Here is a 12,719-nt window from a genome sequence, read left to right on the forward strand (position 1 = left end):
TAGAACATAAAAATGAAAGACTAAAGAAACTTTAAGAGGCAAATACTGAACTGGAAGAAATAAATAACATAAAAACAGTAGGAAATATAGCTGCCAAGCAGCAATGGCGGGCTCCAAGTTACACTGCACAAACGTCCATGTTCAATTTCCTCAAAGGGTTTCCTTGTACCAAGTCGGTCACATGTAGGCACAAATGACAATTCTATATTTGGGAAAAGGTTATTAATGATAGGACCAATGCATTCTGGAAAGATGTTCTGTGTGCATTGGGAAGCTTATGAGAAAAAAAAGGAAAAAGATATCTTATCACAACCTTTATGGCAAAATACGAATATAAGAATCGGCAACACTCCAGTATATTATAAACATTACGCAGGAAAAGGTATTAATCTTATAAATGATTTGATAGATGAGAGTGGAAATTTTCTAGATCTTTTAGACCTAAAACATATATACGACTGTAAAACACATTTTCTGGAATATTCTAGTCTTATCCAAGCAATAAAACAATATCTCAAGCGTAAGAATATATCCCTAACATCTAAGTTACATCTGCCCTTAGGGCGGTCGGGTAGCCTAGTGGTTAAAGCGTTCACTCGTCACGCCGAAGATCCGGGCTCGATTCCCGACATGGGTTCAATGTGTGAAGCCCATTTCTGGTGTCCCCCGTGATATTGCTGGAATATTGCTAAAAGCAGCGTAAAACCATATTCACGAACTCACTCACATCTGCCCTTAATACCATATTACCTTGAAAACTTAGTGGAGAGGGGGAGATGTAGAAAATTTTACTATATATTAAATAAGGGTTCCAACAACATGATATCCAAAAAATACATTCAAAGATTGGAACTAGATCTTGGCCTTAACATGACCGAAAAAGATTGGCAAATGATTAATCATATCCCCCACAGATATAATGTGTCCTTGAAACAAAAATGGTACCAATACAGTATTACTCACAGAATTATACCAACAAATGAGTTACTGTAAAGAATCATTTCTTTGAAATTTTTGTAAACGAGAAAAACAAACCTTAGTGCACCTTAGTGTGAAATTGTAAAACAGGCCTGGAACAACCTTGTAAAATGGATCAAAGACAAAACTGGAGGAGGACTAGAATTTTCAAAATTGACAATTTCATTAGGATACATGTGTCAATAAAAACGAAATGATGTATTAAAACATATTATAACTATAACTTCCTCTTGCCTTCCCAGGAACATGCTCAGTCCCCGGGATGTCTATTGTTTGTTCACCATTTTTGCGCAACATGTTTGCAAGCAACCTTTATATATTATTCATGTTAACAAATCTCTGTGTGGCGTCTCTGAGCCACTTCCTTTAGTCTGAACATGAAACAATGATGAGCCTATGGTTTGCTCAAATTGTTCTGATTTTTGTAGTTTCTTTTTCAGTTATAGATCAGTTATTTTAGTCATCTTACTCCCCCGAAATGACACAGGTTTGATTCAGGCTATATATATCCAGTGAACAGTAGCACATATAATTGTATATAAATTCAGAAAATAACCACATCACACAAATTATTGATCTACATGTTTCAGTAACATCACACACACACACACACACACACACACACACGTTGCTATATAAGTGCAATAATCTTGGACGCGACGTTAAACCCAATTTCACCTCACCTCTTGTTAAGATGAGACACATCCATCACCTTGGTTGTATATTTTTCATCATGTTTTGTTGGGTTGTTTCTTGTCAGGATGCTAGTGACAGTGACAAGAAGCGTGTTGAGCACCTTTTGGCTGACAACAAGAAGCTGGAGAAACAGAAGAGTGAACTGATGGCAGGCTTCAAGAAGCAACTCAAACTTATAGATATACTGAAGAGACAGAAGGTAGTGCAAAATATCCCAGATACCTGCTGAATATGTAGGGATTTACTTGGGTCCAGCTGCTTGTCCTAGGCATAGGGTTCTGGGGTCTACATTTGTATCTCATAGGAGGCAAGATGATGTGCATGGTAAAGCCCTGATATGTGCCACACTGATAATGCCTCTTTTGTATGTAACCAGGGTATTCATAAACACTGGTCGTTCTATGTCAAGAGGATTTGTCGGTCAGAACAAACGCCCCTGTAGGTGAAACTGGTGCGCGAATTGCGTTCCCCAAACACAAACTGACAGGATTATGATGCCTGCATCTGTTAGAACGATCTCAGGTGAAAATACTACACAAAGCAAATGTTATTTGTGAGCATGGTTAAGGTGTAGTGGCTGGTGTGCTGGTTACATGCTGGGTGTTAGTATTTTAAACAATGCCAATCAGGCGTAAGCTGAGGTTAGACAAAGGACCGACCCAAGCTACCTACCCTACCACACAAGCAGTAGAAGTTAAATAAAAGAAAACTCCAGGCAGAGATCAAGTCATTATGCTGCTGCAGCGACCGTAGAATACAACAGCTATAAAGGTTTATCAAATTTAAGGGGCGGTCGGGTAGCCTAGTGGTTAAAGCGTTCGCTCGTCACGCCGAAGACCCGGGTTCGATTCCCGACATGGGTACAATGTGTGAAGCCCATTTCTGGTGTCCCCCGCCGTGATATTGCTGGAATATTGCTAAAAGCGGCGTAAAACCATACTCACTCACTCACTCACTCACTCATTATCAAATTTAATGCAACACAATAAAAGGTTAAAACATCATTTCATAACAAAACATTATATATATACAAATATATAAAATACAGAAAATACACATATACAACACTGCCACACAACAAGACAATGTTTACACATCCTGCAGAAAGGTGTATCTGAGGATAATCAAATGACTATGAACAAATTCAGAGGGAAAATAGTAAATTGTTGAATTCACATGCCACATTCAATTAACATGGCACAAGGTCTTGGTTGTTCTGGGTCACCAATGTAATACATGTATAACAGCATTGTAATGAACTGATCAAAAACAGAAAATGGGGTCTTTAAAATCAGTTAAATATCCAAATTTGTCAACCACATGTCCACTGCATACTTTTACCATTTATTTTTTAAACAGGCTCCATATATGTTCAGATGATCTTTCTAGCAAATGTTTGGCTGGTGTTTAATGTGAAGGTCACTACTTCTGAATTAAGACAACTTATGACCCCAAGAACTTGTGGTTTAATTGTTGAATAAGTTCTCCCATTGGATATATTTTGTTTGACTCAAGTGAAAAGTCATTGTCACATGTTTGTGGCCCAGTATTAAAACATTCCAGATATGTGAATGACATTTGACATGACACAGGGCATAAATGATTAATAGCAATAATTACTTATGGGATCACACACTGAACAATGACCTGCAACCTATGACATCAAACTATTGTCAACACTTTTGACCATGAACTTTAAAAAAATTCTAGCTGCTTATGTTTCTTGATATATAGTGTTGTCTCCATACTTTCACAATTAAACTGTTCACAAATCATTTTGTGAATGAAATGGCATTTAAAGTGTCCTTGCTATCTAATACAACTATGACACATGACATGATTTAGTTATTTGTAGCTCATCTTCACTAATTGAAGAACTTTTTGACTCTCTGTCATGCATAAAACCAAACTTTCATGGTGTTTTAGTCATGTTTCCTGATGTGACCTTTACTCCAAAACAAAACATTCCTGAAATTCCAATCACAGAAAGTATCTACACATTGAGATCATCTGTTCATATATTGAGAAAACTAATTGCTGTCACATTTCAGCAAACACATCCAGCAGCCCTCTCTACACAATACATCCAGCAGCCCTCTCTACACAATACATCCAGCAGCCCTCTCTACACAATACATCCAGCAGCCCTCTCTACACAACACATCAAGCAGCCCTCTCTACACAATACCTAACACCACCCTATATGTTTGAAACTGAAATGTCTGGCAGAAAATGGCTGAAATTGACTGTCAAAGTTAATAGACCTGTATGATGGCTGCTTTGCATTGGGTATGTGCTTCTTATAAGGGTAGTTGTTTTTTATACACAATACAAATTTTGGAAATGTATTTCCTAAACTGTTCATTTCTGTGATATTCCTGGAATATTGCTAAAAGCAGCATAAAGCCATATTCCCTCACTCACATCAAGAAGTGTTTCAGGAGATTGTTTTTAAGGGTTGCACACTTTACATTTAAACCTGTTTTAGTCCCTCCATCATGTGTTTGTGGTCATCTCGTGACATCCTGGATCCTCTTCTGGGAATTGTGGTGAGATGGGGTTTGACGTCAGATTCAAGATCATTGCACTTATGTAGCGATGTGCTTGTGTGTGGCTGCTTGTACTAGTCCAGACTGATGTCACTTTTCAGTGCTAGCCCACTGAGATACCATGCCGCAATTTAACCTGAATACCCAACTCAGACACAGTATACTGACTCCGAGCTGACCTGTCCTTGTTTAAGCCCCTTAATGCCGAGCACCAGACAGGGTAACAACAAGTACCATCTTTTTAATGTCTTTTGGGTTGACACGGCCGGGGATTGAATCTCTACCACTAGACCACGGAGGCGGTCTCTCTTCTGGGAAGTGTGTACAGCTTTATCATTTATGTAGCTTGAAGCTCTGTTTTAAAGCTGTTATGAATTGAGCATGTTCGAAAGATCAGAAGATCATAAAACTTTCTTTTGTTGTACTGCATCAAAGTTGAATATGGATAGAAATTACTGAGGTCATCTTGCACCTGATTTGGTGAAGTCCAAATGGTTCATGAACATGTTTCTGGCGGGAAGTTTTGGGGTATTCAGGGAAAGGTGGGGAAATGAACTCTTTCACCAATCCTTCGAATACTTTGCCTCTATTAAATCATGCCCATAAGTTCGGATATGGCGGTTCTCTCACACCCTAAAAATATTCGGGTTTTTCATCAGACATCCTCTTCACTATCAGTTATCTAATGAAAAGTCATGCAGGAAACAGTCTAAAAACTAGTCTACTCTACTTCTATTACATCATAGCCAAATTCCTGTATTTTGGCTGCAATCACACCAAAACTACTCTTCAGATTTTTCAACAGAAGTCCACTTCACTGTCAACCACACACAACCAGTTGTCACCACAATAGTACCACCAGTCAGCATTAAGCTCTTAAAGGGGAAGTGTACACGCAAAAATCACTTTCTTTCTTTTTCTAAACAAAACGCAATTTTGGAAATAGTAAGTATCTGTTTTGGAACATATACACTCATTTTTTTCACAGTGAAAGTAGGAAGCTCACAATAGTGTGAAAATGATATGCCGTTATGAGGCCTTCGTTTTTCGAGCTAAACAGGCCTGAGTTATCCCCCTTAGATTATGACGTAATTGGTGCCAATTCAACTGGGTCCCTGTCTATTCTGAACGCAAAAGATATCAAGTACAAGTTTTCGGTAAAACAACATGGCCTATGACACACTCCGGCGCAGTGGTGACTCAGCATAACACTATGCTGGCTGGCATCTGAGACGCTAGAATCACACACCTGTACCTACACCACGTGAAGCGGCTCTAACAAAGCATGATGACGTCATAATGTTTATCAATTGGCACCAATGACGTCATATTGCAAGGGGCATAAGCCATGGTGTTTTTGTTATGGAAATAGAACACTTAGTAAATGTGAAAAATATAAATCGTTTTAATGCAAAACATACGTTAATTAATTGTGATATTTTTATATTTTTGTCTATGACACTTCTAGGTTAACACTTTTATTGTGGAAAAAGTACAAGAAAATTAGGTTCATTTCCGTGTGTACTTGCCCTTTAAGCTTGCTAAGTGGGAAATTCCTCACTTCTGTCTTTGTGCTAGAATCAACATTAGCTTTTCACTGTACAGTTGTGAGGTTGTGTAGTGATACTAGTTAGCTTCAGTTATTAGTTGTTTTGTTCACTTTTTAAAAAAATCCGTCCAGTAAGGGGTCGTATTAAAAGATACTCACATATTAGTGGTGTTGGTGCCAGTCCAAAATGGCATACCCGATCTCACACAGATTGTGGAAGGATCATGATTTCGGGAGACCCTCATCAAGCTTGCTGGAAATGCAGAGATGACTCCAGCACAGAAAAAACTAATTCTGAGTTGTGCACCTCCTTGTCGATGTCAGCTTTCAACAAATTCCTAGAATCCATCAAGAAGGCTAGGAGGAACAACTCAACTGCTACTCAAGCTGAAACACCCACTAACCTTGGAACACCTAAGGTTCCTTCCTCATCTGTGATGACTCCTGGCTCTTTATTTGACCTTGCAGAACAGCTGTTGATTCTGGCCTGGCAGCCATTTCCACTGTGTTGGAGCAGCTAAGACAACACCAACTAGACCAGGCTAAGAAGAAATCCCATGGCCAAGAAGCCACATGGGAGCCAGACTCGAGACCAGCCTAACCTGTCCACCACCAAGGCCATTCAGCCATCTGAGGGACCACCCCGTTTTGTCACCTGCTGGCTGCGTAGGTAGAAGCCAGCTAGCTTTAACTTCTCAAGAACAACGGCCGGCAGTTATCGCAGGGTGGTCAGGACTGTTGCAATGAAAACCATCCTCCCACCCCTCCCACCAGAGCACTGCTTTCTTCACACACAGACCAGACAGGCACCAAGCCATCTGATCACAAAAGGTCTTCCCAGTCATCATAAGGTTAACCAAACAAACTCTTCAAAGACAGTGACTGTAACCAAATGCTCCCGGTCACCACACGGATCCTGCACATGTTCTTCAAGACACATGCCAACAGATTCTCGGGCTTCCCAGATTCACACAGTATCTGCAATAGTTACCAGGCAACCAGGCGGGATACAAGCCTTATGAAAGACAATCAGGACAAAGCCGACCATCTGGGAGCTGTTACATATGGCCTGGATTCGTACACTCCACGGACCCTGGTCATCCCAGAATTGTGGTTGCCTTTGGACGATGACACATTTGAAGATCAGGTCAACCCCATGATGGCTACAACTACGAACCTCAGTCTCTGTCACCCCTGGGTATTGAATTACTAGAGATACCTGAATACTGTGGCTGCCACAAGCCAGCAACGTCCCTGAGAGTACATGACTGTCTGATCCCTGAGTTTCAGGTGTTGGATGATGAATTGCTAAAGCTGTATGTTCCCCGAACACCAGGGACAACTTACTTTCAACAAGGCTAAAGGATTTGGGACCTGCAAACAAACACTGAGTTTGAATGAGTTACTGCATATACGGCATGTTCTATCAGAATGGATCAAGCTGGTTTAATTCACAACCTGCTAGACTCTATCATATGCATGGACAATCTCAAGTTCCCAGACCTTTTAAAAACGTCAGAGAAGGATATTCACATAAACTGCCTAAAAATGAAGGCAGTATTCTGCGCTCTCCAGAACTGGAAAGCTCATCTATGTTTGATCCTCAGTCCTCATAGCCACGGACAATACCACAGTGGTAGCATACAGCCCCCGTAACTGAATATCCTGGTGAACAGTCATTCTCACCGAGGAAAAGTAGTTGCAACATAATGGTTACTGCATCCAGAAGTACTCAACTGGATAACGTCATTATGGGATACCCAACATCTGGATCTCTTTGCGACTTGTCAATACAGTCATGCCTCGTTTATACGGACACTTGCATCATTTCGCAATTCGTCCGTATAAATGAATTTCCGTATAACTGAAACCAGCTTCTTACTGGAAGAGTTACTTCCTTCAATTATGCAACTCATGACAGATGACAGAGCAAATAGATACATCCACTCAATCTTTATTCAAGACATAAACGTTTCAAAAAACCTGTCATGGAAGTTTGAACTTTAAAATGTCACCATTTGTCTATTTTCCTATGGTATGTCCAAATTCAGTGCCATAATGCTTACTGATGGTTTCCAAACTTGCTGACGGGTGTATTTCCTTAAACAGACAAATTTCCCTTTTTCCGCGTGCTGTAACTGTGTGTCGCTTACGTTTCGCTGGTTGACAGGCCATACTCACAGTTTGAAGTCACAACTTTGACCTCTGACCTCCACAGATGCCATATTTATCGAATGGGATTACATGTACAATAAACAAGCTCGTCTCAAACGTAACTCAGTGTCACTTGGTTAATTGACTTCTCACGAATCAAAGGATTACCACCAGCTGAAGGATTACCACCAGTGGAAGTGTATTGTCCGGGTTAGTGAGACAATTTTGTGTGCATTTCAGTGTTTTATGTATGAAAATGACCATCCGGTTCCGGAAACTGAATTTCCATATATATTATGGGTCATTCTCTAAAAAAGTAACATTTCCTGTCCAAATGAATTTTCTTGAAAACAACTCATAATTCTGTTTTCAGATTACTTGACAATGATGATATTTATTAGATGTATGCAATATTCTGATCAAATTACTTCTATAACCTTATGTTAGCCAGTAAAATACCTTAAATGTGCAGAAATGTGCAGAAATTTGTTGTCCATAAATAAAAAATCAAACTTTCTCAAATTATCTAAAGTCTCTGGGAACAAATACTTCCCAAAGCCCTGGTGATTTATGTAGCATGACATCATGAAAGGTTGATAACAGCAGAAAAGCTATTGGTTTTCCACTTGGATTCATTATTTTTGGCAATAGTAATCTTGTCCAGAGTAATAGTGTCTGTCCTGTCACCAGATAGTACAAATACAAATAATATTTGCTCCTTTGGTAAGCCAGAAGGCTAAGGTCTTTGCAGGTCTCTTCCTTTCCAGTACTATCATGGCACCATATGCTTAAGCAATTTATATTGGTGCAGCGTCTTCAAAATAACTGGTAAATGTTGTCTTTTGATGTGTACTTTTTGTAGGTGTCTGTGCTGTCACCATGCATTTTGGATTCCAAAATTGTTATTAAAAAAATCAAATATAATGAGTATATTTGACTGTCAGAATGGAACTCAACCAGTGTGCTTTTTTTAGTGCAAGAGAGAAGTCATTGCCCTAAGCTGGCATTATGTCATAGTTTGTCTCTCCTGTCACTGTCTCTGCTGTCACCTTAAAAAAAGTGACAGGACAGACATAGAGTGTTCAATAAATGTTTCAACATATATATATATTAAAAGACAAAGAAAACATGAATGGTAATGTATTTTGTATGTTAGTTTTGCTTGTTTTGCTTGTTGCATGAAAATCTGAATATTATTAACATTTGGGTCAATAAACACTGACTACACTGCACAGTAGATCTTTGGTAACAGCACAGACTTTTAATAGTGACAGCAGAGACACATTTCAGTGACAGCAAAGACATTTTAGGATTTTTTTTATCATGTTGACACAAATAATGAACAATTATTCATTTACTCGCCCTACTGTTGTACATGATTAAGAAATGTAACATATTTAGCAAATTTAAATGAAAGTAATTTTACATAATCACTTCAAACACTGTGTCTATGCGTGAGGGAAAGAGAGAAGTGGAGGTGTGTGCTGACAGAATGGAGTGTATGAGTGAGGGAAAGAGAAGTGGAGGTGTGTGCTGACAGAATGGAGTGTATGAGTGAGGGAAAGAGAGAAGTGGAGGTGTGTGCTGACAGAATGGAGTGTATGAGTGGGGGAAAGAGAGAAGTGGAGGTGTGTGCTGACAGAATGGAGTGTATGAGTGGGGGAAAGAGAGAAGTTGAGGTGTGTGCTGACAGAATGGAGTGTATGAGTGGGGGAAAGAGAGAAGTGGAGGTGTGTGCTGACAGAATGGAGAGTCCGAATGATGATGAGATTCACCAAAAGACAAGTAAGGAAATGGTACAAAGTTCAGACGATGATAAGATGGAAAGACAAAAGGAAATACACCAGCCAGTTGATACAAATGAATGCCTGGGGAAATATGTTGTCATTATGTATAACATATCATATCCTGATTATGTTGAAGATATAGAGCTAGGTGAAGTTTTTGTGGAATGTATGCATAAAGTGGAAAAGCACGGGAATGCAAATTGTTTCTTCTGGCAAGCAAACTTAAAGACAAATGCTGGTACCAATTTGAGGACATAGTTAGCTTTGTACCAGAGCCGTCCAAAATGTCACTGTCCTCTGACTATTGTGTTGAGTCCTCTTTGTGGGAAGATATGTTGGAAACAGTTCATGGCAAACAATAACCTGTGTTTATATGTGCACATGAATGAGGTCAAGAATGATTTACTGAATGTTATCATATAATGCTATCATTTGGTAAAAGTGCAAATATGTTATCAGACTTTGTCTGTGCTGTTACTGTTGAAGTTTTGAAAGTTGACTATTCTCATTTCCTTACAGCTTTTTGCTTGGAATAAGCAACAATAACCTCAAAAAGTGCCATTAAGGTTGTTGGTAGAGTTTCTGATCAAGTTCTATTTTTGAGATGAGCAATTCCACATAAGATTTGTTTATGAATTTTTGCTTGTCTGTGCCTTTACCAAACCTCACATTTTTATCTAATTAATGTCACATACAAAATACACCTAACACTTTGATATGCACATTCATTGAGTTTCCTTTTTTTTGACTACCTTTGCTTCTGAAACACAGAACACAGAAATAGTTATTATAGTTTAGGCAATTACAAAATATTTTGTCTTTCCTGTTACCATGTTGTCTGTCCTGTTACCATGAATGACTTTCCTGTCACCAGGTTTCTGCCATCTCAAAAGTTATAATTGGTTCAACTCTGCTGACAAAAATATATATAATTCATAAAATGAGTGTAATAACTATTATTACCTCATAGAATAATGGTAGTTCCATTTCAGTGTAAGCAGTAGACAAGTTTATCGTACATCTTTTTGCAAATAATTCCATTGTATGCATATATTTACAGTCTAATAATTAAGTAAAGCCAATAAATGAATTTTTATAGCTGTTGGTATTTGAACTGTGCCAAAATGCAACCATATCATAAATTAAATTCATTTTAGATTTATGTTCGGTGACAAAAACTGAATTTTATGCACGGTAACAGCACAGACATTTGGTACAGAGATGCCAAAAATAGTTTTCTGCAAAAAGGAAAATAAGACATATTAAGCCTGCACACTTTACACTTATATTCAGTAATTGTTATGTTGTTTATCTGCTCAACAAAAACATTTCAAAAATGAATTCTGATTTGTTGATTTTTCATAGGCCAAAATGTTACTTTTTTATAGAATGACCCATATACGGGTAAATTTATATAGTAATTATTTCGTTTTGAATGAAAATCGTCAAGGAACCGAGGTTTCCGGATATCTGAAGTCCGTATAAGCGGGGCATGACTGTACAACCGACTTCCAGTCTATGTCAGTCCAGTACCACATCCATGTCCTTACTACAAAAAACGATTTTGTTGTTTGTCCAGTGTAGACGACAACAAGACCTAGGAGATAGAACTCTTACTATTGCGATGGTAGCAGATTGTTTACTACATCTATGTCAAGATAAAGCCTCCACCATGGTTCAATAGAAGTGTATAGATCATTCTGTACTACATCTTGACAGACTCACCATAGGACATTATGCTACCATCAATAGAGTAATGAGATCATTTCTTGTGGAAAAAGTCCAAGCACCGAGGATCTTCCCAAAATAGAATCTTTCAGTGGTTCTATAGCACTCCTAACAGAACCATTTGAACCTCTCACCAAAGCTACTTTAATCCAAATATCAAGGATATCTACGGCCACGGCAGCCAGAGTATCTGAAATTCCTGCTCTATACTTTTCAACATTTATGCATGCGGAGAATGGGTGTAATATTACAGTCAGATCAATACCAGATTTTGTCGCCAAGAATTAATCAACATCCCTTGAACCAGTGGCTCAAATTGACAATAACCGAAAGTTATTGCAGAGCCCAAGACTCATCACCTATACTCACATTTTGCTGTGCCCACGACTTTGGCATCAAGTCTTGCGTCTTGGAATACAGTAGTATCCTTAGAACAACCTGTATCCAGCTGTCAACCTTCACCAACTTTAACTTGCAGATGTTCATCCAGACCTGGGAGGGCAACATTTCAAAGGTCCCATATTTGCAGCTCAGTCAATCAGCAGCCAATAGTTATATGGAAAAAGGGGGAGTGAGTGGGGAGGCTAGAATAGGGAGCTAAACAGGACACATAAGAGGCAGATTAACTTGAAGTGACGTCATGGTAGATGATGACTGTAAGTGATGTCAGAGCCGGAAGTAATATCTTGGTCTGAAGTGACCAGAAGTGACAAATGGAAGTGACATCATTGACACGAAGTGACATTATAGACCGGAGATAACCAGACGTCACATCATAGGACTGAAGTGACATAATAACCTGGGGAAACTGGAAATGTCATCAGAAAATAATGTCATTGAAACGAAAACTGAAAGTGACTTCCAACCTGGAAGTATGACAGATCAGAAGTGACGTCACAAAACCTGAAATGATCCGCCTTAGCAAGCTAAAGAGCTGGATGCTGATTGGTGGTACTATTGTGGAGACAACTAGTTGTGTGTGGTTGACAGTGAAGTGGACTTCTGTTGAAAAATCTGAAGAGTAGTTTTGGTGTGATTGCAGCCAAAATACAGGAATTTGGCTATGATGTAATAGAGGTAGTATTCTTACAATTATTAAAAAATGATAACTATTGTTCCTATGATTGTGGATTCGAATCCAGGTTTGCCCCAATTATGTTTCTTGGCACCATATCCATGTGTGTGGGTTTCACCAAAGTGGTAAACATCTAAGACCTGCTCCACTTCAGGTTTTCCTACCTCATGAAGCTGACATGCTGTAAAATGAAAAAGTGGAGT

The 12,719-nt window shown here is 38.9% G+C and overlaps 1 protein-coding gene across 1 annotated transcript in view; it reads left to right on the forward strand.

Moving 5' to 3' along the window:
• The window catches only part of LOC124123079 (testis-expressed protein 9-like), an 88,767-nt gene that overhangs the window by 73,319 nt on the left and 2,729 nt on the right, over positions 1-12,719 (forward strand). The window contains exon 11 of the mRNA XM_046486341.1: positions 1,739-1,873. Coding sequence (XP_046342297.1) covers positions 1,739-1,873 — 135 coding nt within the window. The remainder of the gene's footprint in view (positions 1-1,738; positions 1,874-12,719) is intronic.

The sequence above is a fragment of the Haliotis rufescens genome, unplaced genomic scaffold, assembly GCF_023055435.1.
Source record: "Haliotis rufescens isolate VD_foot unplaced genomic scaffold, xgHalRufe1.0.p SCAF_14, whole genome shotgun sequence".
Classification (NCBI taxonomy): Eukaryota; Metazoa; Mollusca; class Gastropoda; order Lepetellida; family Haliotidae; genus Haliotis; species Haliotis rufescens.